The sequence below is a fragment of the Biomphalaria glabrata genome, chromosome 18, assembly GCF_947242115.1.
Source record: "Biomphalaria glabrata chromosome 18, xgBioGlab47.1, whole genome shotgun sequence".
NCBI lineage: Eukaryota > Metazoa > Mollusca > Gastropoda > Planorbidae > Biomphalaria > Biomphalaria glabrata.
This window is the reverse complement of record NC_074728.1, coordinates 8,269,330-8,295,373: the sequence shown is the minus strand read 5'-3', so window position 1 is coordinate 8,295,373 and position 26,044 is coordinate 8,269,330. Positions and strand designations below refer to the sequence as shown.

Genomic DNA, 26,044 nt, shown 5'->3' with positions numbered 1-26,044 from the left:
TTAGTTGGCCCCCAAGTAGCCATTATTCTAGCACAGAAATGCATGAAAGTTACACTATAAAGTCAATATATATATATCAATTAAAAGGTATAGATGGAAATAAGCAGGGGAGCTATATTACATTAACATATAGGTGTGTTTCCGTACAAGTAAATCTTTAGCTCTATGAAACTATTGTCTCGCATCACACATACACACACCACCTGTCACCTGTCGGGAATGGGGGGGGGTAGGAGAGGCCAGGCAGGCAGAGCTAACGCAAAGCACCTTACTGTGGTCACTTACTTGTGCCCTTGCTAAAAGATAACGCCCTGGAGAGGTACGAAGATAAAAACCAAAAAAAAAAAAAAGTAATATCTTTTGTAATGAAAGGGAGAGAAGAGAGCACCTCCCCTCCCCCCAGTCTTAATGGCCTGGCTAGACACATTGTGGTGTGGCCCTCACTTAATAGAAAAACGATACGAGCGAGAGAGAAAAACAAAAGTGTGATAAGGAGGTGGAGGCTAACAGGAGGAGGACAATTAATTGGCTACTTTCTCATCCATTCTGTTTATGTTTCTAACAATGGCAAAGAAATTGGGTGACTGGACTCGACTGACAGCTAATAAAATACCACAATTTGCACTATGACATGTGCAGGGTGTTTGGAAGGGGGAAAAAAAGGTGATAAATTGCACAACGCGCTCACACAATTTTGAATTCTCGTGTCGCAAATGTCTTCCCGTAGCAACTACGTGACAGACAGCACAGCAAAGAAGAGGACATAGATCTAGACTTGATTAGCAGCAAAGACACAGCTACTAGTGAGGTCTACAATAACCTTACGAGAACTTTTCGATAGATGATGAAAATAAGAAAATTTCATTGGTCCAAACAAATGGAAAATTCGGTTTGACAACCATTTTTATCAGAATTATTGATGCCAGCACAAAACACTCACACACAAAGAGCAGGTTGTTTCCTTTATCAGCATTATTGATGCAAACATAACACTCACAAAGAACAGGTTGTTTCCTATATAAATTCTAATCATCTGCTTGTAAAAGCTGGACAAAGTGATCTAGTGTGCTATGAACACCAGTGTTTGTCGGATAAAGGAAAGTTTTTTGACAATTCCATTTTAACGTTCGTTCAAACCAGAGAAGTCATCAAAAGTAATGAGTCGGTAGAAAAGGTTCCCAAAATAAACTCAACATGCTCATTCGAAGAGCGCCAATTTTCTCTGCTGGGCGCGGCTAGCATCACAAGTGCCAGAGCATGCGCCAACAGCAGCTGGTCACCGAGACTGGCTCCAATACACGACGACAACCGAGACGGGTCAGTAGCTGTCCACATATGAGCATGGCTAGTTACTGGGCAATTAGGTCAGCTGGTGAAGCTTTAACCAGATTTCGACCGATTTTATTTGCAATCAAAAGCTAGATCTACATTCTTGCAGCCAAGCAGAAAATGTTTACAGATCATTGCTATAAGGACAATGATTTAAAAAAAACAACATGGTAGCAATCGTATCGGGGATTACTTCTTTTAAATCAAGGGGTTCAGTTCATTTGTTGGCTAGCAAACGCACAGCCAAAGCCCGAAGCAAACTGTCAAGAGACGCTCTAGCCTTCAGATTTTAAGACACAGCATTGTAAAAAAAAAATATCACACGGAATTAGAAAATGTTTATTCTCGAACAATCAATCCTGTTGCTTCTATTACCCTTATTTAGTGTTTCCCAAACTATGTTCCGCGGATCCCTATTGTTCCGCAAGGCTTGAATATGTGATCCACGAGCTACTGGAATAATTAACTAGTGGGCCACCACGTAAGTTAATCTCACTAAAAAATAAACAAAGAGTTCCGCTATATATTCAGAATGTGCGCATTGTTCCGTTTATGAAAAAATCTGGGAAACACGGCCCTGATTGTATGTCTAGAATTTAAAAAAAAAATAAAAAGTTTTGCAGCTCTTGAAATAAGCGCGCACACACAAAAGCCTACTCGATCTATAATATATTGAACTGTAATACGTCCGCAAACGGGTACCCGATTTCTGCAGTCTGCTTCAAGTCTAGAATCTAGTTCTCAAAAGTTCACAAACACATTAATTCTATGGTCAATCACTGTATGACAATCACTTCTAGGAAGCAGTTTCAGCGACAAAATGACCAAAGTGGTCCGCTCCCTTCTAACAAGACCAGATCTGCCGGTCGGCCTTTGTCTAGAAAAGGTCACGAGTCTTGACCAGCCCGTAAATCAAAGAGGAGATAACCATGTAATTGACAGGGCTGGAAGAAAACGGCGTCGGGCGCCCCTCGGTGTAGTGTGCTCGCTACACAAAAGATGGACGACTCTTTGATTGAAGATTTAGTGCCCCCCCCCTCCCAACATCTTCCCATACAAGAAGAGTATGAGGTCTGAGCTTGGAAACACAACAACTAAATGCTAATATTTGACACTTAACTTTGAAGTGCTGCTGATAGAACGCATAGATAAGAAAAAAAAAGCTACAAGAAAATCACGAGTGATATTCACCCCCTCCCTCTCTCTCTATTTTTAAAAGGACATTCATAAAGATTATGCTGTGTTCTTACAATATTCCAAGGGACATTTCACAGTCATGGCTCACTGTCGCATTTAGGAGGGAAAAGGGTGATAGCATAGACTTATATATTATATCTAGACTGGAAACCGGAAACTAATTCTTATCCGCGATTGATCGATTCACAGATTTTTATGTACGTATCTCTTTTTCAAGCTGTAATGGAAGTCGCCCCCCAATCAATCTTTTCTGTCTTAGAAAAGTAATGATCATTAGTTTTCAAAGTTTAGAAATAATGCAAAATCATTTCTCGGATTTTCTTTAGAATAGGCTATTAATCACATAACTATATATTCAAGCTAATATATGAAACTAGGCCATTTCCTGTTAGTTTCCATTGAGATAATGTTTCAAAAATCCTATATCGAAATAATGCATGTCTGTTGATTTTAATCATCTTATGTACATTTAAATAGATTGATTACCTAGATATTTCTAGATTATGTCTATAGAAATTGCAAAATAATAATTATGAGACGAGAGTACTCTTATTTATTGATGTTCAATTACTAGAGTCTAGATCTAGATCTCAAAATTAAATTGTGTTACATAGGTTAGGGTTGGAAAAAAAATACAACTTTACTTCTTATAACTACTTTACAAAACAACGCCTTGTTTCAACTTACAAAAAAAATGTTTACGACAGTTTTTGTAGTGTTAAAAAATCTCCATGTCCAGTCTAAATATAGTGTATAGTGTCTATGGGTGATAGTCACAAAGAGGAGATAAATTTGTTTGTGACGTCCTAAGTTAACATTTTCTTTTTTAAAAGTTATTTCCCCTGCCTACATTGACACACACACACACACACACACACACAGAGGAGTGAAATAATCGATTACACGTGAGATCATTGATGAATCGCAATAGGCAATAATCCGCTGAGCGGATACGACTACGCAGTTAAAAAAAAAAAGTAGTTCAACTTCACGGTACGTGAACACACATAACTAAGGCATTTAAACATTTCCAGTGCAGTCAGTGTATCGGTACAGTCCCTTTAATTTCCCACTTGTTAAACAGAAAGTACCAACCACCAAATGTACCTGTGTCCATGTTCTCACGGGATAGGCTTTTATAGTACGAGCGAGATCTAACTCCGTGGGAATCGTGGCAAGACTAAAAGAAGAACAAAAACTAAGCAAATAGCGCTGGACGGAAGTGTGGACGAAGAAATAGTCCAAGACCTAAGATAACATGATAAACGAGCAAAATATACACATCATTTTTTTAAAGAACTCCGCTCTTACAACTATATATCTAAATAAAGTAGAAGTTATTTCCCTTATTCGATATCAACCCAAAAAAAAATACCAATAATTAATTGACTAGTTCTTAAATGTGTTAATTTATTAATGTTTCGTTTGGTACAATAATTTTTTTTACCGTTTCCGTGTGGGAGAAATAGCAGTAGCACTTACCTAAAGAGGCAAAACCTTACATATCACGGAATAGAAAAGGATTAATTTCCTTCGTTGGTTTCAAACAAAATAAATTAATTACCAGTAATTAATTCACTCATTGTTTTTTTTTATTTATTGATTCAAGTCTTGTCCTATGCCTAGGAATAACTGTGCAAAGTTTCAACTTATTCGAGAATGGGGGTGGGAGAAATAACGTGTCCAAACTTTTTGCCAGACAGACAGTGAGATGATATAAGATTTCTAACCATAACACAGTTACAGAAAGAAGTTTGTATGAAGAAGGGAGATACACGCTAATAAGCTAGGTGTGGGTATGTCAGTGAAATGTGTATAGTAATAGTGCGTTCAAACAATTCAAAGGCAGATCAGGTCTTTACATGACCATCTTTGGGTGACTGCCTGGTCTTAAGTCATGCGCTCTGAACCGTCGTTTAAATATCAGGGCTCGAACCCTGCCCGCCACCATCCACCGCCGTTCTGCGTGAGGTTAAGGCTGGGATGTAATAATCTTCAATTCTGAAGGAACATCAGAATCATGTGAGCACGATGGACGAAATACAGTTAGTTTACAGCAAAGCGCGATGTTGTTTGTTTGCTTGTTGTTGTATATTCTTTTGGGGGAATACCATTAGTTCATAAAAAGTTGACAACAAACACGTTGTATTATTCTTGGGAAAGCTCGCTCTTTGCAACAACAGACTAAACACCGGTACTTCATGTACTTCGGAAACAGAGCTCATGTAGACACACCAGTGTTTCCTTTGCCAAGTCAGATAGGAGTTGCAGTAATGGCCTAACTTATGTAGTTACACCAGTTTATGAGTTTTCTTAGCCAAGTCACATGGTGGTTGCAGTAACAGCCTAGCTAGACACTCAAAGTCAAAGAGTACGAAAACTCAAAAACTCCATAAGTCACGTCCAAGATTAAGAATCCCCTAGGGACCAAGACTTATCGCACCAGACCTATTTCACGTGGCAATTAAGAAGTCGGATGTCCACGGAACCAAACTGTTCAGACGACATTGTGTAATACAACACCGGTAATGTATGTTGGGTTCACACGGACAGACCGGTGCAGGGGTGAGAAAAGCCGCCTGCTGAAGTGAAAGGAGTAGAAGTCGATAACACATAGACCGGCCGTGCCAAGATTTTGAAAAACAAAACGGCCCTATTCCTGTGTAAAATGAGACGAATCGGATTGTTATTGTGTAAATCATGTAATCAAAACTGCAAAATGTCAACTAGATCTAAAAGCGCAATTTGAAAGAAAAAATAACGCCGTCTTTTAGTCTTATTACATATGTCACAGATTACATTATAGAATTGTGTTTACATTTCTTATTTGAAAGAAATATAAGCCCTCGACATGAGTCTCGGGATTTAATCCTCAAATTTAGACACTTGACATTCAAGTCAGGATTTACCCAAGGGACATAATTAGTATGTTTAAAATATATTGGTTGATTTGAATTTAAACAAAGACATTTTTGAAAAGAGTTAGCGCCAGAGAATTGGCGGTAGTAAGAAAGAAAAGCCAGTCGAATAAATAATGTCCTTGTAGTCAGTCACGTTTCTAAGAGCTCTGTTTGAAAAGCCTTTGTAATATGTTTCATGCTCATTGATTTGTAATTTGTACATAAACTGTACTTACGTTGTATTTAAATAAAGTTCCAGAGTTTTGTTTTATCAAAGAATTGTCAATTGTGATTCTAGATCTTCATTTTTTGTTAACTATTGAATTCAAGTAAAATCCCCGGCATCACAACACATCGTGACTTCATACCATCCGAATGTTGTGACATATTTGGCACTCTCCGACGAATAAAAGTTCATGGACAACTTTTAACGAAATTTATTCAAGATCTGGGACCAATTTCTAAACTCTTCAAAGGAACTTCATTCTTATTTAACGGAGGACAGAATTTCTGTGTTTAACAGGTCAGTTGGTTATCGATAATTCTTTTATAAAGATTTTCGTTAGAGTTACGTCTAACTCACGAAAACTATTATTATATGTAATTGGCAAAAGGAATAAGACCAATATACATAATAACTGGCATTATTAAAAGACCAGTAAAGCAAATAACTGGCATTATTAAAAGACCAGTAAAGCAAATAACTGGCAATATAAAAGACCAGTAAATCAAATAACTGGCATTATAAAGAAGACCAGTAAATAATCATTTGAGCAGCACAAAGTAAACAGAAGACCAGATTTAACCAACTGTTAAACCAGTAAAAAGTACTCGGCTCAATAGATCTATATATTCAATCATACGACTCCAGTAACTACAAGTCTACTGTCAAGAATTTATTAGCAAATTGAGGCTTCAAGAACTTTGTCACTAGATCTATATTATTATTATATCTGAGATAAAGCCAAAATCCAGATATCGAACATTTTGCTCCAATACAAGAAACTAACAAAAAATTAAATATGGCTTCCAGTTCTAGAACACAACGATTCTTCGAATTAATAGAATTTGCCAAAGAAAAGCAAATTTCAAAGCCAGACCAGTGGGCAGAGAAACAAGAAGAAAAAGAATACCAAGAGCAAGAATCTGAAAAACGCATGCAATTAGAAGAAAAAAAATTACAAGAATCTGAAAAACGCATGCAATTAGAAGAAAAAAAATTGCAAGACGCCGAAAAACAAAGACAACATGAAAAAGAAAAAATGGAATTCGAAAGGCAAAATAAAGAAAATAAAGAAAGCATTTCAATTCAAGGTCACTCAAGTATGTTTGACAAATACAGATTAATGAACAAAATATCGGCTTTCAACGAAAACATTGACAATATGGACTCGTATCTCATAAGATTTGAAGAAATAGCTACAACATCCGGTCTACCTGAAGCACATTGGTCGAGCTCACTCCTCACCCTTTTGACTGGCAAAGCTGTCAACATTTGCTCACAACTGTCCATCAATGAACGCACAACTGTCCATCAATGAACGCAGCACTTACTCTGATATCAAGGAAGCTCTACTGCGCCAATACGGAGCAACTTCAGCCAACTATAGAAAGAAATTCTATAATGAAAGGCCACAGCAAAATGATGATCCTCAAATTTTTGTAGCTAATATGTCAATGTGGTTTGATAGATGGGTATCCATGGCAAAAATAGAAGAAAGTTACCAAGCTCTTCGTCAACATATTATTATCGACAACATCACCCATGCTCACTCAGAAGATATTCAATCCTACATTATAGAGAGAAATCCTACTGATATACAGACATTAACCAAGATCATCAGACAATATAGAGCAGCCTATCCAAACAAGTCAGTCAAACCATCTGTTGAAGAAAATTTTGTCTGCTTTGCTCAAGACAAAAATGCAAGATATAAGTCAGATGACAAAGTCAAATGCAACAAATGTCATAAACTAGGGCATTTCACGTCTCAATGCCGCAGCAGAACCACAGAATGTTCATTTTGCCATAAAAAAGGTCACCAAACTCATGAATGTTGGAAAAAACAGGCAGTCTCCAAAAATCAAAATTTTGATAGACCCACATCACCAACTCAAAGATACAGCAATAGAGAGCAATACAATCTCAACAAAGCACCTGGAAACAATAAACCAGATAACAACAAACCTCGCTACAGAAGTCATTCACAGGACTCCAGACCACAATATATGCCAAACAGAAGCTCATATAACAGAAGCTATTACAATGAGCACTCAACTATGACAGTCATTGCAAAGTCCAATGGTCTCAAATTTTATCCAGGCTTTGTAGGAGACAAGAAGGTGGAAGTTCTTCGTGACACCGGAAGCACGTCCACATTAGTACATGAACGCTTCGTACACGCAAACCGTTTCACAGGCAACCACGTCCAAGTCACTGCATTCAACGGAACTGTCAGCAAGTTACCTGAAGCCATCATTTATGTTACTACACCATTCTTCAGTGGTCAAACGAAAGCATTAGTAACACCCAATCTACCAGTGGACCTAATCATTGGAAACATAGAAGGAGTTAAAGAATGCACTCCTCAAGAACTTACTGAATGTACAAATGCCATAGAGCAAGGTCAAAAATGTTTGGCAGTAATGACAAGATCCATGTCCAGACAACAAGAACATTTGGCACCTGAACAAGTTAGCCAAAATAATCACATAGCTACCTCAGTTACTCAAGTTATGCAGAATGCAACAGAACCAGTTACTAGTCCAGTAGCCAGCAACAATCAAGAACACTCAACATGGACACCCCCAGTTACATCAAGCCCATCCCTACCGGTCATAAGTCCACCTCCAATTCCCGAATGTCCATTGTTGAACTTTGAAGAACAAGACGACATGCCCAGAGTCTCTAGCAATGATACAAGAACTCTAACTGGTCAAACTGAAGTCCATCAAGACAAGTCATATTTCACACATGATGACTTCATACATCAAGACTTGAATAAGACTGCATCTGCATCAAATACTATGGTATGCATTGAACATTTCTGCTACAATCAAGACAAGTCTCATGAACCAGAAGCAGATACTTATATTCAATCAACTTTGGCTATACCAGACAAAAGAAAAACTATGCAACTTGACTCTACCACTCATACAAGTATTCCTCATTTGAAAGAATGTGAGTCAACTCAAGAAGCCATTACAACCAAGAACATTGAAAGTCAAAGAATATTACATGAACACATGAAGTCAAGATATTTTGCTCAAGGAGATCAAGTCAATTTACTGTTACCAGATTGGAGTAACAAGCTATTCTACAAATGGCAAGGTCCATTTACCATCACCAGAAAGATTTCCAACCTGCTTTATGAAATCAATGTCAACAAGGTTACCAGAGTATTTCATGTTCATATGTTTGAACATTACCATGAAACAGATAATGAAGACATCAAAGCAGAAGTTGAACAATTTACAAGCTTAGCAACTATTCCTGAGGAAGAAAAAACATCAACACCCATTCCTGAGATAGATGTTTCATTACCAGCATCAAATCAAATTGACATTCCCAAGGTCATCACTCTGAATGACATAGCACTACAAACAGTGAAGAACATTAAAGTGTTTCCAGACCATGCAGATTTCTTTACCAGTGTTTCTGAGACATTTCCAGTACTGCAATTTGAAAGAAACTCAGAAAGCAATAACATTGACAACACCAAGTTTCATCCTCCGTCCACTCAAGGGGCAACTTTTCTTCAGAAAGGAACAAATGAACTTCTTCAACATTGCTGTATCGACCGATTGAACTCAGACATGTTCAGTCATTGCTCTATTGAACATTATAACGCAAAGCATTCTGCTACCATTGTCCTACAGCATCAAAGTTCATCAACCAGAAAATTGAGTTTTGGTTTCGGACAGTTCTTATTTTCACCAAACTCAAACGCGGTTCAATCAGACATTATCTGTGAGATCATTATGACATGGAGACAACAGCTTCATAAACTGAAAGACCTTTTCTTCAAGTTTAGAAAACGCGTACACACATCCATGACGGCAACTCAGAAGTATTCCGAACTTCACACTTACATGTTATATATGTACTACAGCATATTTAGTGCCACTTGATCCATTATCATTCATACTCGTCAAGGAAGAACAGTATTCAGTTGTACTTAATCAATTAATTTGTCTACTCATTTTTTCCACAGGTATTCTATATCAGATGTTGCATTTATTTTAGCACCAAGCAACCCACTGAGGAAGGTCACTCATTCAAGATACTTCGTTTATTATGTTTCAGCATCTTTGCATATGACATGCATCAGACATCTTAATTTTTAAATCATGTGCATTTTATTTCAGGTATTTTATTTCAGGTATATTACTATTGCATATATCCTATTATAATAGTACAGATACATGACAGACAATTGGAATTTTTCATTGCTTCACACATGTTGAGATTTATATCACATTGAGTATTATTATTCAGAAGATTGATCACATTGAGTACTATTTTCTCAGAAGATTGTCATGTACTATCACAATTATTTTTTCTATGTCAATTTTTCATATGCAATATATTTTTCCATGTACACATTTTTACATTAGTACTAACCAAATGAGTTATAATGTCATATTTTAATTTTATCATAAGGAAACATGAAGCTTCATAACCTATTCAATTCAAGATTTAATTTATCCAAGTATTATGCTTTGTACAATTTTTGATATTGCTCATGACAAGCATTGTCTCATTTTCATAACCACTTGAATAGCGAAACAAGTGTTCAAAGTCATCAATGATTTTATTCACTGCATTTACATTTTTTATCTCCAAGTTGACTTTATTTTGTCATATGTTACCTCAACCATTTTTCTATAATTTCATGTATGGTATTTTGTGTATATTTAAATAATTTCAATACATATGAGCATTTCTATTACCATACAAATGCTAAATGGAGAGGGGGGTAATATGTCACAGATTACATTATAGAATTGTGTGTACATTTCTTATTTGAAAGAAATATAAGCCCTCGACATGAGTCTCGGGATTTAATCCTCAAATTTAGACACTTGACATTCAAGTCAGGATTTACCCAAGGGACATAATTAGTATGTTTAAAATATATTGGTTGATTTGAATTTAAACAAAGACATTTTTGAAAAGAGTTAGCGCCAGAGAATTGGCGGTAGTAAGAAAGAAAAGCCAGTCGAATAAATAATGTCCTTGTAGTCAGTCACGTTTCTAAGAGCTCTGTTTGAAAAGCCTTTGTAATATGTTTCATGCTCATTGATTTGTAATTTGTACATAAACTGTACTTACGTTGTATTTAAATAAAGTTCCAGAGTTTTGTTTTATCAAAGAATTGTCAATTGTGATTCTAGATCTTCATTTTTTGTTAACTATTGAATTCAAGTAAAATCCCCGGCATCACAACACATCGTGACTTCATACCATCCGAATGTTGTGACACATATTACATTTATAGGAGATTTTCATACATGGCGGGAAAAGTATAATTAGCTCGCTTTTTTTGGGCGTTTCCGGAGTTTGACAAGCTTATTGTAATGAAACAACAAATACTAGTATACCAATACCATGGCTTTATTCGACAAAATTAGACTACAATAAACAGTGAATGAAACCAGCACGTCTCGCATAACACTGATGCAGTACTATACACACACACTAGACATGAAACACATACACTGGACATGACCTTCTGACACGCTGGACGCACGCATAAAATCAACTCAGTTACACTACATTTATGGTTTTTTTTTTAAATGGTATTTGATAATTGTGTGCACTTTATAGCATTGCAGAATCCAATGTCTACGTTTGAAGCACAGAATAAAGAAGAGGCATTAGACGCCGTGACTTCAACTTATGGACAAACAAATGACTAACAACTAGTGGAAATAAAAGAGGTTTGATACGAAGAAAACAGATAAGGATTGTTAACAAGAAATTGTTTAATTCTTTTTTTTTATGTAGTTGGCAACAGTGACGTTCAGTTTAGCGTCCTTGACATTTTTGAGTTTCACATAAAAAATCTCAAATAAAGGCAGCACTAAGGACCACATTTTTAAATATTTTTAGAATATAACGAACTGGGTGGTCTAATGGTTAGTTCGCTTGGCACCACTGGTTCATGTGGGGCGAGGTGGCTGAGTGGTTAATCTCAGTGAAGACTGGGATTTTGAATTTCGGGATTTTTCTGGGTGCCCCTGAGTCCATCCAACTCTAACTTGGCCATTGTTCTGGCCACATGACACCCTGCTAATAACCGATGGCCAGAGAAACAAATGACCATCTGCCCTGTAGATCGCTGAACTTAACATTATCTGCACCGTGGATCGCAAGGTCTGAAAGGGGAACTTTACACTGATTCAAGGATTGGTCAGTGCCGTCGCTTATTTTGCTTAGATCTAGATCTAGCATGAACGCGAAAAAAAAACTGTAATGAATGTCTTCCTTAACTAAATCTACAATCTCTTTCTACAAATTTAGCCATATCTCTGAAAAGTGAAGGATTAATTTCTTTTGCTGGTATCAAACAAAATAATTAATTACCAGTAATTAATTCACTAATTGGTTAATTTTTTTATTGATTCGTGTCTTGTCTATGCCAATAAATAACTGTGGGAAGTTTCAACGTATCCAAGAATGGTTGTGGGAAAAATAACGCGTTCAAACTTTTGGTCAGACAGAGTGAGTCGACATAAGATTTCTAACAATTTTTCTAACAAGATTTCTACTACCGAAGCTTTATAAGAAGAAAGCCAACTTCCGCCTGTCAATTTAAAACAATCAAATCCAGAGGCCCTTAGGGATAGAAGACTAAGAGTAAAGTATCAATTATACAAAGAACCATAATCTTCAAATACAAAAAAAATATAATAATAATAATAATAATACCCAGAAAGACACAAAGATAAAGGCATATTTCTTGTTCCATATGATAGGACAAATGTGTACAAATACTCCTACTTTCCTAGTGCCATTTTAGCATGGAATGGGCTGACTGAATCAGCCAGTAAAAACAAACGACTTGGCAGAGTTTAAGTTATTAATTAACATACATGACTAGAATGACGTAATTTATCTTTTTTTCAAGCAACGTCTTATTTTATAAGATAAGACACAGCATTTCATTATGAAGCTCCATATAAGTGCTCTAACTGGGCTCCATATAAGTGCTCTAACTGGGCTGCGATCTAGTATTCTGCGGCACTGTTATCGACGCAGTAATGTTCCGGGTGAAACCAAAGTGCCCGACTGGCGTTGCGTGTTTGTGTTGGTACAAAAAGTTCACCCCAACCACGACCAACGAACAGTGATGGTGTGTACCACAATGTCACAGCGTGTACACCTACGTTTATTTCGGCCACCTAAGGATATCGTCTCACAGTATGTAGTATGTCGAAGCCTCATATATAAACAAGATGTACTGCTGCAAGGGTGAACGACTGCATAGAAAATATACACATACATATAGGTAACGCTGCTTTTGGAGTTGGACCGACAGGGCTAGCTCTAGGCACGTTTACTGTATTTTCCATACAGCATTTCGTATGGGATAAAGATAGTTTTAAGTGTGCGACTATAGCATGTCAGACAGGCTAACGTTTACGCAACAAGTGCATTCACCCGCCTACCCCCCCCCCCTTTATTTTATTTCCCTCCTCCTATCCAAGCAAGATGAGTCATGCTTCAATCACGTGTAACAATGTACGGTGGTAGTAAACGCATTCCCCAAACAATGTTAACAGGCCGTTTCACTGACAAAGGGAAGTCACCCCCCTTCTCTTTATGTATGCATCTTGGATTTTTTTGTTCATGTTAAGTCTACACACTAGACCTACTGAGACCTAGGTTCAGTCGAAGAAGAAGAAATCCTGTGTATTTCTCTGGGGTGCGTTGCGGCTTGGGGAAAATCTAAAATCGATACCGTGTGTGGCATAGAGTGCGTGTTTCTGAAGACTTCGGACATGGCCTACCATGTGTCCACATAGTGCCAAATAGGCTAGCCCCCTTACAAAGTCACGGTATACGCCAGGTGTGAAAGAATGCAGTTATAAATAACACCAGGAGACTGCTATTAATATGAAGTGCGTGCCTAATTGGACTCCTCTAACACACGCAAAGGATTGTGGATAAAAGTTTTCGAAGCATTGGCATGGCCGACGGGGTCAAACAGGAATATAACTGACGTCTTTTAGTCACTGCTGTTAAGCGGTTCCGAAAACATGTAGTTTCGTATCGCCTGATGGGCCAGAAAAGTCTTCAAACCTCTAGGACAAATAGGACTTACAATAAGTTTTTTTTTCTCCCCCTCTTCATGTTTGAAGATAGATTTAACAGGTTTGTTAATGCTGACTACAAAACAAGCACAACAGTTGAAACAACAAATAGACACATACATCAAGTCCAAAAAAAGCTCAGACTCTGTGTGTGCCATACACATTTGGTAACAAACTCACAACAAAATCTAATCACACTTGCGGATACGCTCTATATTAGTCTATATCTTATGAATAAATGACTTTTACTTTTTCGTTGTAAATAACGGTTTATACGTAGAAGCATATAATATATATGTACACACGTGTATATATACACATACATATATATATATATATGTATCAGTGGTTTTTACAGACTGTGACAATGTAAACTAGATAAGACTGCATTTCTCTAACTGGCCACTTAATTTTGTTTCAAAAATGGTGTGTGTGCATTTACATAAAATAAGCATATTTCATATTTTAAACAGATTATTACGCTTTTAGAGGACCATGAATAGCTTTTGCACGTAAATTAGGCAAGAGTAAGGAGATTTTGAAGCGTATTTAGCTTTCCATAAGAAGACCATGTGAATTAGGCGCACATATTTAACAATGTTTTTCAAGAAAACAAAAAGTAATATATTTATGTGCATACAATATGTATGCTTGATTTAAAAAAAAAAAACGGGTTCGCATCGAAAGTAGCCGTCGCAGCTGTACGTAGCACACAAAAAGGCAATGTTGAAATACGATTTTCGATAGCGCTTTACGTTCTTAAAATCTAGACATCACGACATGACGAAAGCAATAGCGGCTTGTTCCTAAGACAACCAAATACCTCCCCAAGTAAATGAAGCTGTCAGCTGTTACGACCACTATACGGCATGTAGAGTTAGCACCTGTGAGAACGTAGCCTTATTCAGGGCTACGTGTAGAAATTATGATAGCATGTTAAATTGGGTTTTCAGCAATCCAAAACACAACTTCACATTATTTAGTCAAGGCGGTACAAAAAACATGACCTGTGAGTTAAATTTGGTCCACACATATGATAGATGCGATGTATCACACCAGTCTAAGCGCGTTTTCGTAATAAGGAGTAGACAAAAAAATTATTTGTATTGGCAATAGTTAAATTGCGAATTTTTTCTAGTCAGAAGATTAAGGACGAAAGCATCCTTTTTCTGGTGACTCAGCCCTTAGTCGTGGGAGATTAAAATTCTTCATCTAGTCGCTTGGTCCTCAATGATAAAAGTATAGAGACAAAATGGTCAATAAATTGAATATGTTGAATTCGCAGACATTACCCCAACAGAATTAGGGTTTTTACTTAAAGAGTACAGATTAACTAAAGAAAGTCATCTGTTGTTTATATATTATATTATCTTTTCTTACAAGAAGGGATACAAATCTAGAATATTTGGTTCTGCTAAGTGTTCTATCATCGGTATGTCACAAACCAATGAAGCTTGCACAATGAGCTATCAGAAAGCGAATCTAGAATTCGAATCAAGGTTTTAAGTCAGAGAATGATGGAAACGGTTTAATGTTGGTAAACACGCAACACACACGACATTCCAATGCACAGCGTCAACAATCAAGAGAAATAACTCTTCTCCATAGTCAAACTAACAATTGGTGATATAGTTGTCTGTCCTTTCGCGGATCATTTCTCATTATGCTCAATCTCAGCCCAATATTGTTTGTTTACCAGCACAGCAGCCAATCAGTTATCGTCCATTATCCGTGCAAAGGGGGGGGGGAGAGGAAATAATAAGCGGAGCTGCTTTCTCTGAAATGCATATTTCATGTGAAATGTTTACTACTAAGAGCGGTATCTGATAAACGTAGAACGACTACAAAGCTGAAATCCATGACCATCCGATCAGATATCTAACTATTCTAACAAACCTATGACATGTTCACTAACATACACTATGTAGTGACTATACTATCAACTTTAATTACAAAAAGATTCCAATATTTCAATGAACAATGTACCGAACATTGTTGCTGTAGTCACAGCAATGGCATGACTCCGTATCAGTGTAGTGTATGAAACATCTAAAACAAACTGAAATATTACCTCAAGGATACTCTTGAAAGATTATTGGGGCTATAGTAGTATTCCCATCGGACACCACTGGCCCTTATGTAAACGTACTCACCTGTCTTAAGCACCTATGGGTATGGGAAGGACATTTGTCAACAAACAATGTACAGGTCCTAATGAAAACTCAGAGCTAGGCCCTACTTTATTATAACTAAACATCATACACAGTTGTCATATAAACTCAGCTGGAAAACAAACTTACTGGCGAATCCCACAAAGAAATGCTTGAAAAGCAACAAATGAGCTCAGCAGACGTGAGTTACCCGGTAAATGGCAAGCGTGTGCTACTTGTGTATGTGTGTACGCAGGGGGGGGTGGAGGGGAGACCACCGTATTTATGGTAACACTCTGTCGGCTTCTTTTGTCTCAAGGCCGGAAGACGGTACAGTACAAACTTAACCGCGGGTCTTCCCAAAGAGGCTTAGAAATGTCGCATAGCTGATACACACACACACACGCAAACATTTCTTAGGAATCTCGCATGTATTAGCACAGCAAACGTACATTGCCCGGATGTGTGACGTTCTAGTCAAGAAATTTAAAAAAAAAAAAAAAAAAGAGAAGGTGAAAATGCAGACAAATTAAAATGAAGAATGTAGGTTCTAGAACAAGCAACCCAAAATTTATTCACCAACAAATGCGCCCCCCCCCCCCAAGCCTTTTTTTTTTTACATGAAACTCGATTAACGCTGAACAAAAAAAAAAATGCCGCGTGTAAAAAAATGAATAGAAAATTAAGGTGATTTTCATTATTCTTAGATCGTTAGGCAACTCAGAAAAATTTAATGTATATTATTCTAGGGTTTAAAAAAAAGGGGGTTAATGGCGCAAAACAAAACATATCATGATGTTAAGCATAAACCATGCTGATCGTTTAAGCATTCATACACACATTTTGTTATCATACAAAGGTAGTGCAAATCTTAGGTAAAGGAGTCACTTAACATGATATGAACGGCTGCAAATTGTTTCACTTAGCTAGTATCATTTTTACTACCAATATGCAAGGGGGGGGGGGGGGGGGATCTAAGTCTACTCTTCTCTACGGTATATATTAATCAATTTATACCACCACGTCTGTCCAGTACAATTTCTTTCCCTTGTTCAATACCAAACAACTTAATTCATTTACAATTGTTAATTAACTAATTGGTTACTTTTTTATTGATTCTTGTTTTGTCAGGTACAAGAAATAATTGTGTACATTTCAACTTGATCTGAGATAGGGTGGGGGAGAAAAAAAAAAACGTGAACAAACGTTTCACCAGACAGACAGACAGACAGAGTGAATTGATAATGAAAAAATACAACAAGAGAATAATAGGACTAATTCAGGAAGTCAAACCGCTATGACTATTCCGGAGATCACATGTAACCACATTTACTGGTCGTACCAAATGTCACATACACACACGCACACAATTCAAATATGAGCCAGGCTTTCGTGCCCAGTTGGGGGAGGGGTGCGCTGGCTGAGTTATTAAGCACTTGGTTTCCGAACCTGGGTCCTGGGTACGAATCTCAGTGAAGACTGGGATTTTGAATTTCGGGTTTTTTTTTTTTTAGGGCGCCCGAGTCCATCCGACTTTTGTTAAGGAAAGTAAAGACGGTTGATCGTTGTGCTGGCCACATGACACCCTGCTCGTTAACCGTTGGCCAAAGAAACAGATCATCTGCGTATAGATCGCAAGGTCTGAAAGGGGAACTTTTCGTGTCCCATGCAGTGACCACAGATAAGCCATACTAAATTTCAGATACGACGATTAAGAAACATTTAAAACAATTAATCAGGTAAGTCCGGCTCACCGCAGGAAGTAGGGCACGTTGTCATCGAAGCGGAAGTGGAGAGGAAAACGTCGCGACGAAGTGCCGCTTTCATTTTTTTTTACCCCCAAATAAGCGTTTCTGACTTGGCTTGGTTCAGTTCAGAGCGCTACGAGCCTTATGCCTTGAAAAGCCAGCAAGCTAAAATAAGATCAAAATATTACAACCATTCCGATAGCGCCATAAAATGTTTTAATGCAAGGGCAAGGTGTCAGGTAGCGATATAGAAGGGGGAGAAAAGGGAAAAGTTTCGGGGGGGGGGGGAAGAGTATCGTCTGAATACGGAAAAGGTTAAGTCAGAAGGTTAAAGACTGCGGTTTGAATAGGGACATTGCTTCCATGAATGTTATGTGCACTCATATTCTTGCGTTTGGCTGTTTTTGATCAGTAAAACATGCAAGCAGTTTATTTTGGTAGCTGCTTTTTTTTTTCTCTATTTGTTATAAGAAGGAATAAGAAAGCCTTCACTGGCACAATTAAGCTAACTAAGACTAAGACTGCTTTATTGATCCTTACGGAAATTTGTTGTGATTACAAGGACTCGTTTCTCATATAAAGACAACACAACAGAAAAATACACATAAATGGTTATTCTGAAGTCGTGCTTCAAATCAAGAGAGCGCAACAGGGCATGCTTACTCTAATTTATCCCCCCCCCTTTTTTTTTTCAAAATATACAACGAATATATAACTTTTGCACGGACTTTTTCTTGTTGTAATCAACTTTTCTTTTTCAACGTTTCAGAAATGAAAGGCTAACATCCTAGCCCAAACCTAGCAGGATTCGAACCCGAGACCACCGACATGACAGTTCGCGTACCACGCGACCAGTCAGCAGCCACCCATTATAGCTGAGTTACACATTTCAGACCAAAAGGAAATAAAACGTGTAGGAATTCTCTAACCATATGTATAATAGAAGCCCTTTATTTAGGTACATCTTCTAGACATCCGTCAACACCTTCGAAGCGAAACAGAGTGATGTCGGTGAATCAGCTGAAGCTACAGCTCAGGACACCAATGAAAAGTTCAAGGAAACGAGGCTGTTAATTATGACTACCTCCTCCCGTCCGATTCCTCCCTTCTTCCCATTCTTTTCAGCATTGTGTAACAAAGTCATATCATAAAACTAAAAAAACAATTACACACAAGATTATCTGACTATCAACATACCTTAACAAGTACACATAAATGTTCACAACACCTCAACAAAAAATATTATTTTTTTTTTTTTTTTTAGTAAAGAAACCATCAAGGAATTAATCCAATTAAATGTATAACAATAGAAAAACATTTTTCAAAGTGTGTATGGTCAAAATCGAAAGAGATAATGCAACCAGTGATCTATAGAAGAAGAGAAATTTAGCTCAAAAAGCCTTTTATTTTGTAAATAAGCAATTTAGTACTTTTATCAGCATAAAGACTGAGAACACAGAGGACATGAGATAGCCTCATCAATCTGCTACTCTCTGTAAATGTATCTCCGTCTGACAAGAGCTACTTCATCAAATCTAAAACTTTCATGAGTCATGCATGTACTATTTAATGTCTATACTTCCATTAGTTAATTATTTAGCCTTAAATTAAACTAAGAAAAATGGGCTTGTAGAAGAGATGTAAATACAAATAGAGTAAAATTGTTAAAAATTTGACATTACATTAAGTCACTAGTCACTGTATAATTTAGCATTAAGAATATATGTATATATATACTGTAAACAAAAACAGTTATTTATTAGTGGTGGTGATTGAAAGAAATTACTATAAAAGATTTTGACCTTTAACTTGAAAAGTGACTTCATGAGTAATGCATGTACTATTTAATGTCTACACTTCAGTTAGTTAATTATTTTCCTTTAAATTAAACTGACTTCCATTCAGTAAAAGAGGAGATGGTAAACACAAATAGAGTTTCTTTTTTTTAATCGACATTAAGTCACCTGTCACTGTATAATTTAGAATTAAGAATGTAAAGTATATATATATATATATATATATATATATATATATATATACACACACACATTAGTAGTACATTAGTGGTGGTGATTGAAAAAAATTACTATAATAGATTTTGACCTTTACCTTGAAAAGTGACTTCATTCATTTAATTTTTTTTTTGGGGGGGGGGGGGGGGGGGGGGGGTCCGTCCTAGTTCTGGCCCTTAACTAGGACATACAGATGTCATCATCAAAGCAAAATAAAAAAGTTATCTGTGTAATTAAGTACACTTACTAAGTAATAAGTAGAATTTATCAAGATCCCTCTAAAATTAAATTATGGCTTTTATATAGCGCTACTTTCATGCTTATAGCATGCTCAGAGCGCTATGGACCAATCTCATTTGTGGACCAGTGAGGGGGAGAGGGTATCTGGGAGTACGTTTTCCGTGCTGCCTTTAGGCACTCAGTAAACACAACTTTGCTCAAGTTGGGTGTCGAACCTTGTGCCCCTTCATATGTAGCCAAATTCAAGTGTACTTGGCCTCTCGACCATGCTTCCCACTATATATATATATATATATGATTTAGTGACTGTCTAGTCAATTTCAAGAGCTCTTCTAGACTCAGGACTATGACACTAGACTGACTAGATCTAGTTCTGTCAAATTCAAATCATGTGGTCAATGTGGATGATGTCAAGATCTAGATCTGATTATATTTTAGATCTACATAATAAAAGTAAGGTAATGGAGAGTGTGTATTTCCAAGGTGATGATATAGAGAAGAGTATTTATTGTTAGTTGTAATGTCCAAGCATTAATTTACTATTAGTCTTGTAGATTGATGCAAGATAAGCAGCACTTGCACTGTCATAAGCTATGTTATGTACAAGAGACGACTCTAGGATGCCAGAGTGTACACACGTTTTTAATGTTTGATTTGTTGAACAGTTTATTTTATCTCAAGTTAAATTTGTCTATATTGTAAACAATTTTTTTTTTGGTTTTGTTTACCAAGAATTAATTCACGTTTTATTACTAGATCTATAAGATTAGTTAAAATATAGATCGATTATATAGAATATAGATCCAGATCTAATGTAATACCCCTACAGTCCCACAGTGGTAAAGGCTAAAGCTACAGTATTTTAGTTGTCTACCAGCAGTTTGGTGCTAGTGCTAGTCTGCAAGCCTAAAAAGCCAATGACCATCAATAACAAGTAGTCTAGTATAGATCTAATTACTAGAACTAACACTAAACACAGAATAGATTATGAGTAATTATGACATTATTCATATTAATATTGTCTTTATGATTATGGTACAGATCATATTAGAATGAATTAGATGTTATCTCTAGAGATAATTACTTTAATTAAATATAATTAGTCTAGATTGATTCTAGATATATGATATAATATAGATCTAGAATAGATGATGAGAAATAATTGATAAGATTCTCATTAGATCTAATGATAATCTAAATCTAATCTAGATTATAGTCAGTATAGTCTAGATTCTAGAATATATTCTAGCTAGATCTATAGTAGTTTATTTAATCCGGACATTACATGAATTGTGACATTCGCTGTTTTTGTGGTCATTAAATAATTATTTTAATATTTATTATAAAACTAGCGTGCTGTATAATGTGCTTGTCCATTTTCCAATTATTCTGACCCAATTGCCTTCCATTTAACTGTCTTTTATGTAAGAAAAACGAATTTCAAATTTGCTAGTCAGGTTGTAATTTTTTCCTATGTTACCCGGATGACTTTACCTCTTCCTAGGGTTAAGACTATATTTTTTTGGTTGGCTAAGTCTATACCAATGAGCCCGGCAATATTTATTCTGTTTTTGGAGCTGATTTATTTAATTCATAAGCCAAGTTGTCTGATTCCACACACAAAAAATTAATAGGGTGTCCGAATTAAATTACGATGTTCTTACCATTTTTTTTTTCGGACAGCCAGTTTTGGACATCAATAAAAATGATCTTATATTATATTTGTTCGTTTTTTGTTGTCTTTTTTAATAGAGAATAAATGGGCAAATGTTTGGAGTGAGCTTGGTACATTGAATGAAGTTAAATGCTTAGATCTAGAAGTACCAGATAGATCTAGATTTATATTGAGAGAATATATAGAGAGGATTCAGTTAGGCAAGAATGGCTATTCTAACCTGTACTATACTACAAAAGATCATCTGTATTAGAAATTTATTAAATTAATAAACAATAAACACAAACATTCAACACACATGCAAACATAAAATAAGTCTAAAAGTCGGTATAGAAGTCAGTATCCCAGTGACCTAACTTTGGTAGAATAAGTGTTCATATTTTTACTTTTTGTGTTCGTATTTATGCATAATTCCAAAACAATGATTTAATGTGAGGGGCTATGCGTGGGGATCTTAAAATTTAGTTAATGTTAATAAAGAATTAAAATCTGAGTTTATTGATGCCTAAACATAGAGACTGTCTGAAATAAATAATGGTGTCCGGAATCAAATAATGTGGGTCAAATTTGTCCGAATTAAATGAAAACACACAGCCTCTTTGACCTTAAATATAATAACAAATATAGGTTAGGGGTACAAATATAGTAGTCATCCTTATTCTCCTAATACCTTAAACTAAAGAAGATTTTGATACTTCATTTTCTTTTCTATATCGAACCATTGTCAAATAATCATTAATGCGCTGTCAAAGTCAAACTTTCAAATTTGGGCCTAGAGGTGTCCAAATAGCATAAACTACTCAATATATATTTTTATAGTCAATATAGAATCTAGACTTCTAGTAGACTTAATTATAGACTATAGACTATGTCACTATACTCTATGACTATACTATAGTCTATAGTGACTATAATAATAGTCTATTGATCTAGATTAGATTGATTAAATCTAGATCTAGTCACTAGATCTAGTCATCTAGTCACTAGAGTTCACTAGAGAGAGATTGTATAGTCAGTCTTATGAGTCTAGAGTTCTAGATTAGAATAAGATCATCATTATATTTATATTATAATAATGACTAATGATCATCAGACATCATACATACTATCATAGTAAATCATAGTCAATGATAGTATATAATATAGTGATAATCTTCTTAATAATTAAATAAAGTTCATACTATGTGAGTATGATACTTTATTAAAGTTTTATTTATATTCAAAGTTATTCATAGAATCTAGAATTTAGATCTAGTACAATAGTAGAATATCTAAGTCGACTAAGTCTAGAATCTAGTCCTAGATCTAGATTCAAGAGATCATGAGTGAGTAAATCTAGATCTAGTATAGATTCTAGATCTAGATATATCTACAAGATAATCTAGTCTAGTTATTGCGTAATATTTACTAACTAATATCATTAATAATAACAAACTAACCTTGATTTTCAACAATTAATGATGTCAAAAGATGAGGTGCACACTCTTCTAAACTTTTACAAAATTCTGCGAAAGCGTAGCGATCTTTTTGAGAAATAATATCCAAAAGGTTCTCAGTTCTTTTCTTTGGACTTGGTGGACTCAATATTTCTTTTTCTTCGGTGACGGTAAAAATACCTCTCCTAAGCAATCGTGGTAAAAGTTTATTGATATCTAATTCTTGCACGAATTTTAGTCTCACTCGTTCAAGTTGACGGGCAATCCCACTTTTGCCCGCCATCTTTGATGCTACATTCGTAAGGATAAATGGTAGAATTACCAGTAATTATAATGAAATTATTAGCATTTTATTGTCCATAACCATTGTTTTAGAAGGCTTTTGGTTGAGTGTAAGAAATTTATTTTTTAGATAAAAAATGTTTATACATATTAAATTTTAAAATCTTTTAACTTAAAATAGAAGAGAAAATTTGGCATTTCCGTAAACATCCCTTTCGATTTAAATTGTGACCTAGATATTTTATGGGGTCAAAGTTGATGTTGTTTTGCTTTTAGACTGACTAGAGACTAGACTTGATTAGTGATTGGAAAACTACGGACACCCCCCCCCCACACACACACACACACACACACACACACACTCTCCGGTCCGCCAAATGGTGTAATCCCGTCCGCCCCATTTTTGTGTAAAAAAAAAATATTAGGAATTTTAATTTAGATGTTCACCTACTGGTTGCATGGATTGAATCAAGCAAGCGCTGACAACAAAGTTTGAAATAAGCGACCGTCGAGTTGGTGTTTGTTGTTTCTTTATTTCATTACCCAAGCTCGTAAAACATTTCAGCTAACACTTTGATATGAGTTCATTAAGAAATTCGGGTTTTTAAAGGTAAATGGGCATTGTTCTGTAGTCACAGATTAATAATAAATTACTGTAGACGTTACTATTTAATAATGATAATAACGAGACTGTCTTTATCAAGGTAGACATATATAACTAACTTTTATTTCCGTCCCATTCTTTGCTTTCGCATAAAACATAAACAACAAACAATGACGTAATATCTTCTAATATTAGCACATCCTTCCTTTTGAAGCTATAATCACATCCTTCCTTTTAAAGTTCTTAATACTTATATTTACAAGGAATTTTGACAACTCGACCACTTCTGGTTGTCTTGACCGGCACAGCAAGTTCTCTAGATGTTGGTTTATAATTGTCTGTTTCGTTTGTTCTAACAGTTTGCTGTTCATTGTCTTCGTCGGTGTCATAGTACCCAGAGATGTCTTCTTCGTAGCTCTTGTTTATAAACCGTTGATTTCGTCTGTATGTTTTCCCATCATTTGTCTTTATGATGTAAGATCTGGGTGATGGATGTTTCTTAATGACGACTGCTTTCTGCCATGTTTGTCCTAGACGAACTTTCACCTTCTCCCCGACAGAGTAGCCTAGTCTTTAGGTAACCTTGCTTTTGCATCGTACCTCACTTTGCTTTTCCTCTGTCGTTCGTTGAGTAGTGTCTCTGCATTTTCAGCTACCGATGGTTTCAATAGTTTGGGATCAGTTGGAATGATGTCCCTGAGTCTTCTACTACGCGATAACGTATCATCTATTTGCATTTTTGAACCTGGAGTGTAGGTTACTGTTAACAGTCTTAACATCATCAACTGAAGTCTTGGTGAAATCTTATGTAAAGGCTTAGTCACAATAGTTTGCAAAGGTTTGTGATCTGATTGTACAGTCACAGTTCTTCCAAAAATATAATGGTGAAAATGTTCAGCTGCAAACACTATAGCTAACATTTCCTTTTCTATTTGTGCATATCTGCACTCTGTTTCTGTCAATGATCTTGACGTATACGCAACTGGTTTATCTTCTTGCATTAAACATGCTCCCAACCCTTTAGAAGAAGCGTCACACTGAATAGTAACTGGCTTTTCAGGGTTAAACAATTGCAGAACTGGAGCTTCACTAAGTGTTTTCTTTATTAGTTGGAAAGCATTTTCTTGCTCTGCATTCCACTGCCACAATACATCCTTCTTTAGCAATTCACGCAATGGACTGGTAATTGTTGACATGTTTGGAATGAAACTTGACAGAAAGTTCAACATCCCTAGCAGTCTTTGAATTCCTGTTCGATCTGTTGGTGCTGGCATCTCCATTATTGCTTTGATTTTAGCTGGATCTGGACGAATACCATCTGCTCCAATTTGTCTTCCGAGATAATTAACACCAGAAAGTTTATATTGTATCTTGTTCTTGTTGAACTTTACATTGTTCTTTCTAGCTCTCTCTAGAACATTTTCAAAAATTTGATCATGTTCTTTTTCATCTTTTGCTGCAATCAGCATGTCATCTGACATGATATGTACACCTGGGATGTCTCCGAATACTTGATAAGCACGTTTCTGTAATACTTCACTAGCTGAGGATATACCAAAAGGCATTCTCAAGAATCTGTATCTTCCAAACGGAGTATTGAATGTACATAAATAAGAGCTTGGTTCATCCAACTCAACTTGCCAATATGCATCCTTTTGATCAAGTATACTAAACACTTTTGCTGCTCCCAGTGAACTATTGATTTGATCAAATGTTGGTATAGTGAAATGTTCTCTCATTATATATTTGTTAAGTTCTCGGGGATCTAAACACAACCTCAAAGAGTTATCTTTCTTCTTTGCTATAACCAAGTTATGAACTCATTCTGTTGGTTCATCAACTTCTGTGATCACTCCATCTTGTTGCATTTGTGTGAGTTTTCTTTTTAATTCTTCATAGAGTGATGGTGCAACTCTGCGCGCACATTGAATAACTGGTTTTGCATCTGACGTCAGTTTAATGTGATATTTCATTTTGTATGTACCGAGTCCTTCGTATATTTTTTCATCAATACTCGTGGAACTTCATTTTGTTGCTTGACATCGTGTACTTCGACATTTCTCTTTGCCTCAATTAGTTTTAAAGCAATAGATGTCTTCAGACCTAGTATAGGATTTATACTTTTCTTGATCACGTACAGATCATCTTTAAC

The 26,044-nt window shown here is 36.1% G+C and overlaps 1 protein-coding gene across 8 annotated transcripts in view; it reads right to left on the bottom strand.

The window, feature by feature from the left end:
• LOC106077984 (tight junction protein ZO-1-like) overlaps positions 1–23,320 on the bottom strand; it is an 80,923-nt gene extending 57,603 nt beyond the window's left edge. For 5 of the 8 annotated variants that reach the window (XM_056017872.1, XM_056017877.1, XM_056017876.1 and 2 more), the window contains exon 1: positions 23,010–23,320. In XM_056017872.1, the coding sequence (XP_055873847.1) occupies positions 23,010–23,289 (280 nt within the window). In that variant the 5' untranslated portion in view covers positions 23,290–23,320. Of the gene's footprint in view, positions 1–16,045; positions 16,160–23,009 lie in introns of those variants that run through there. The other 3 variants (XM_056017878.1, XM_056017874.1, XM_056017880.1) reach the window with 2 other exon arrangements.
• Positions 23,321–26,044: the final 2,724 nt, after the last annotated feature.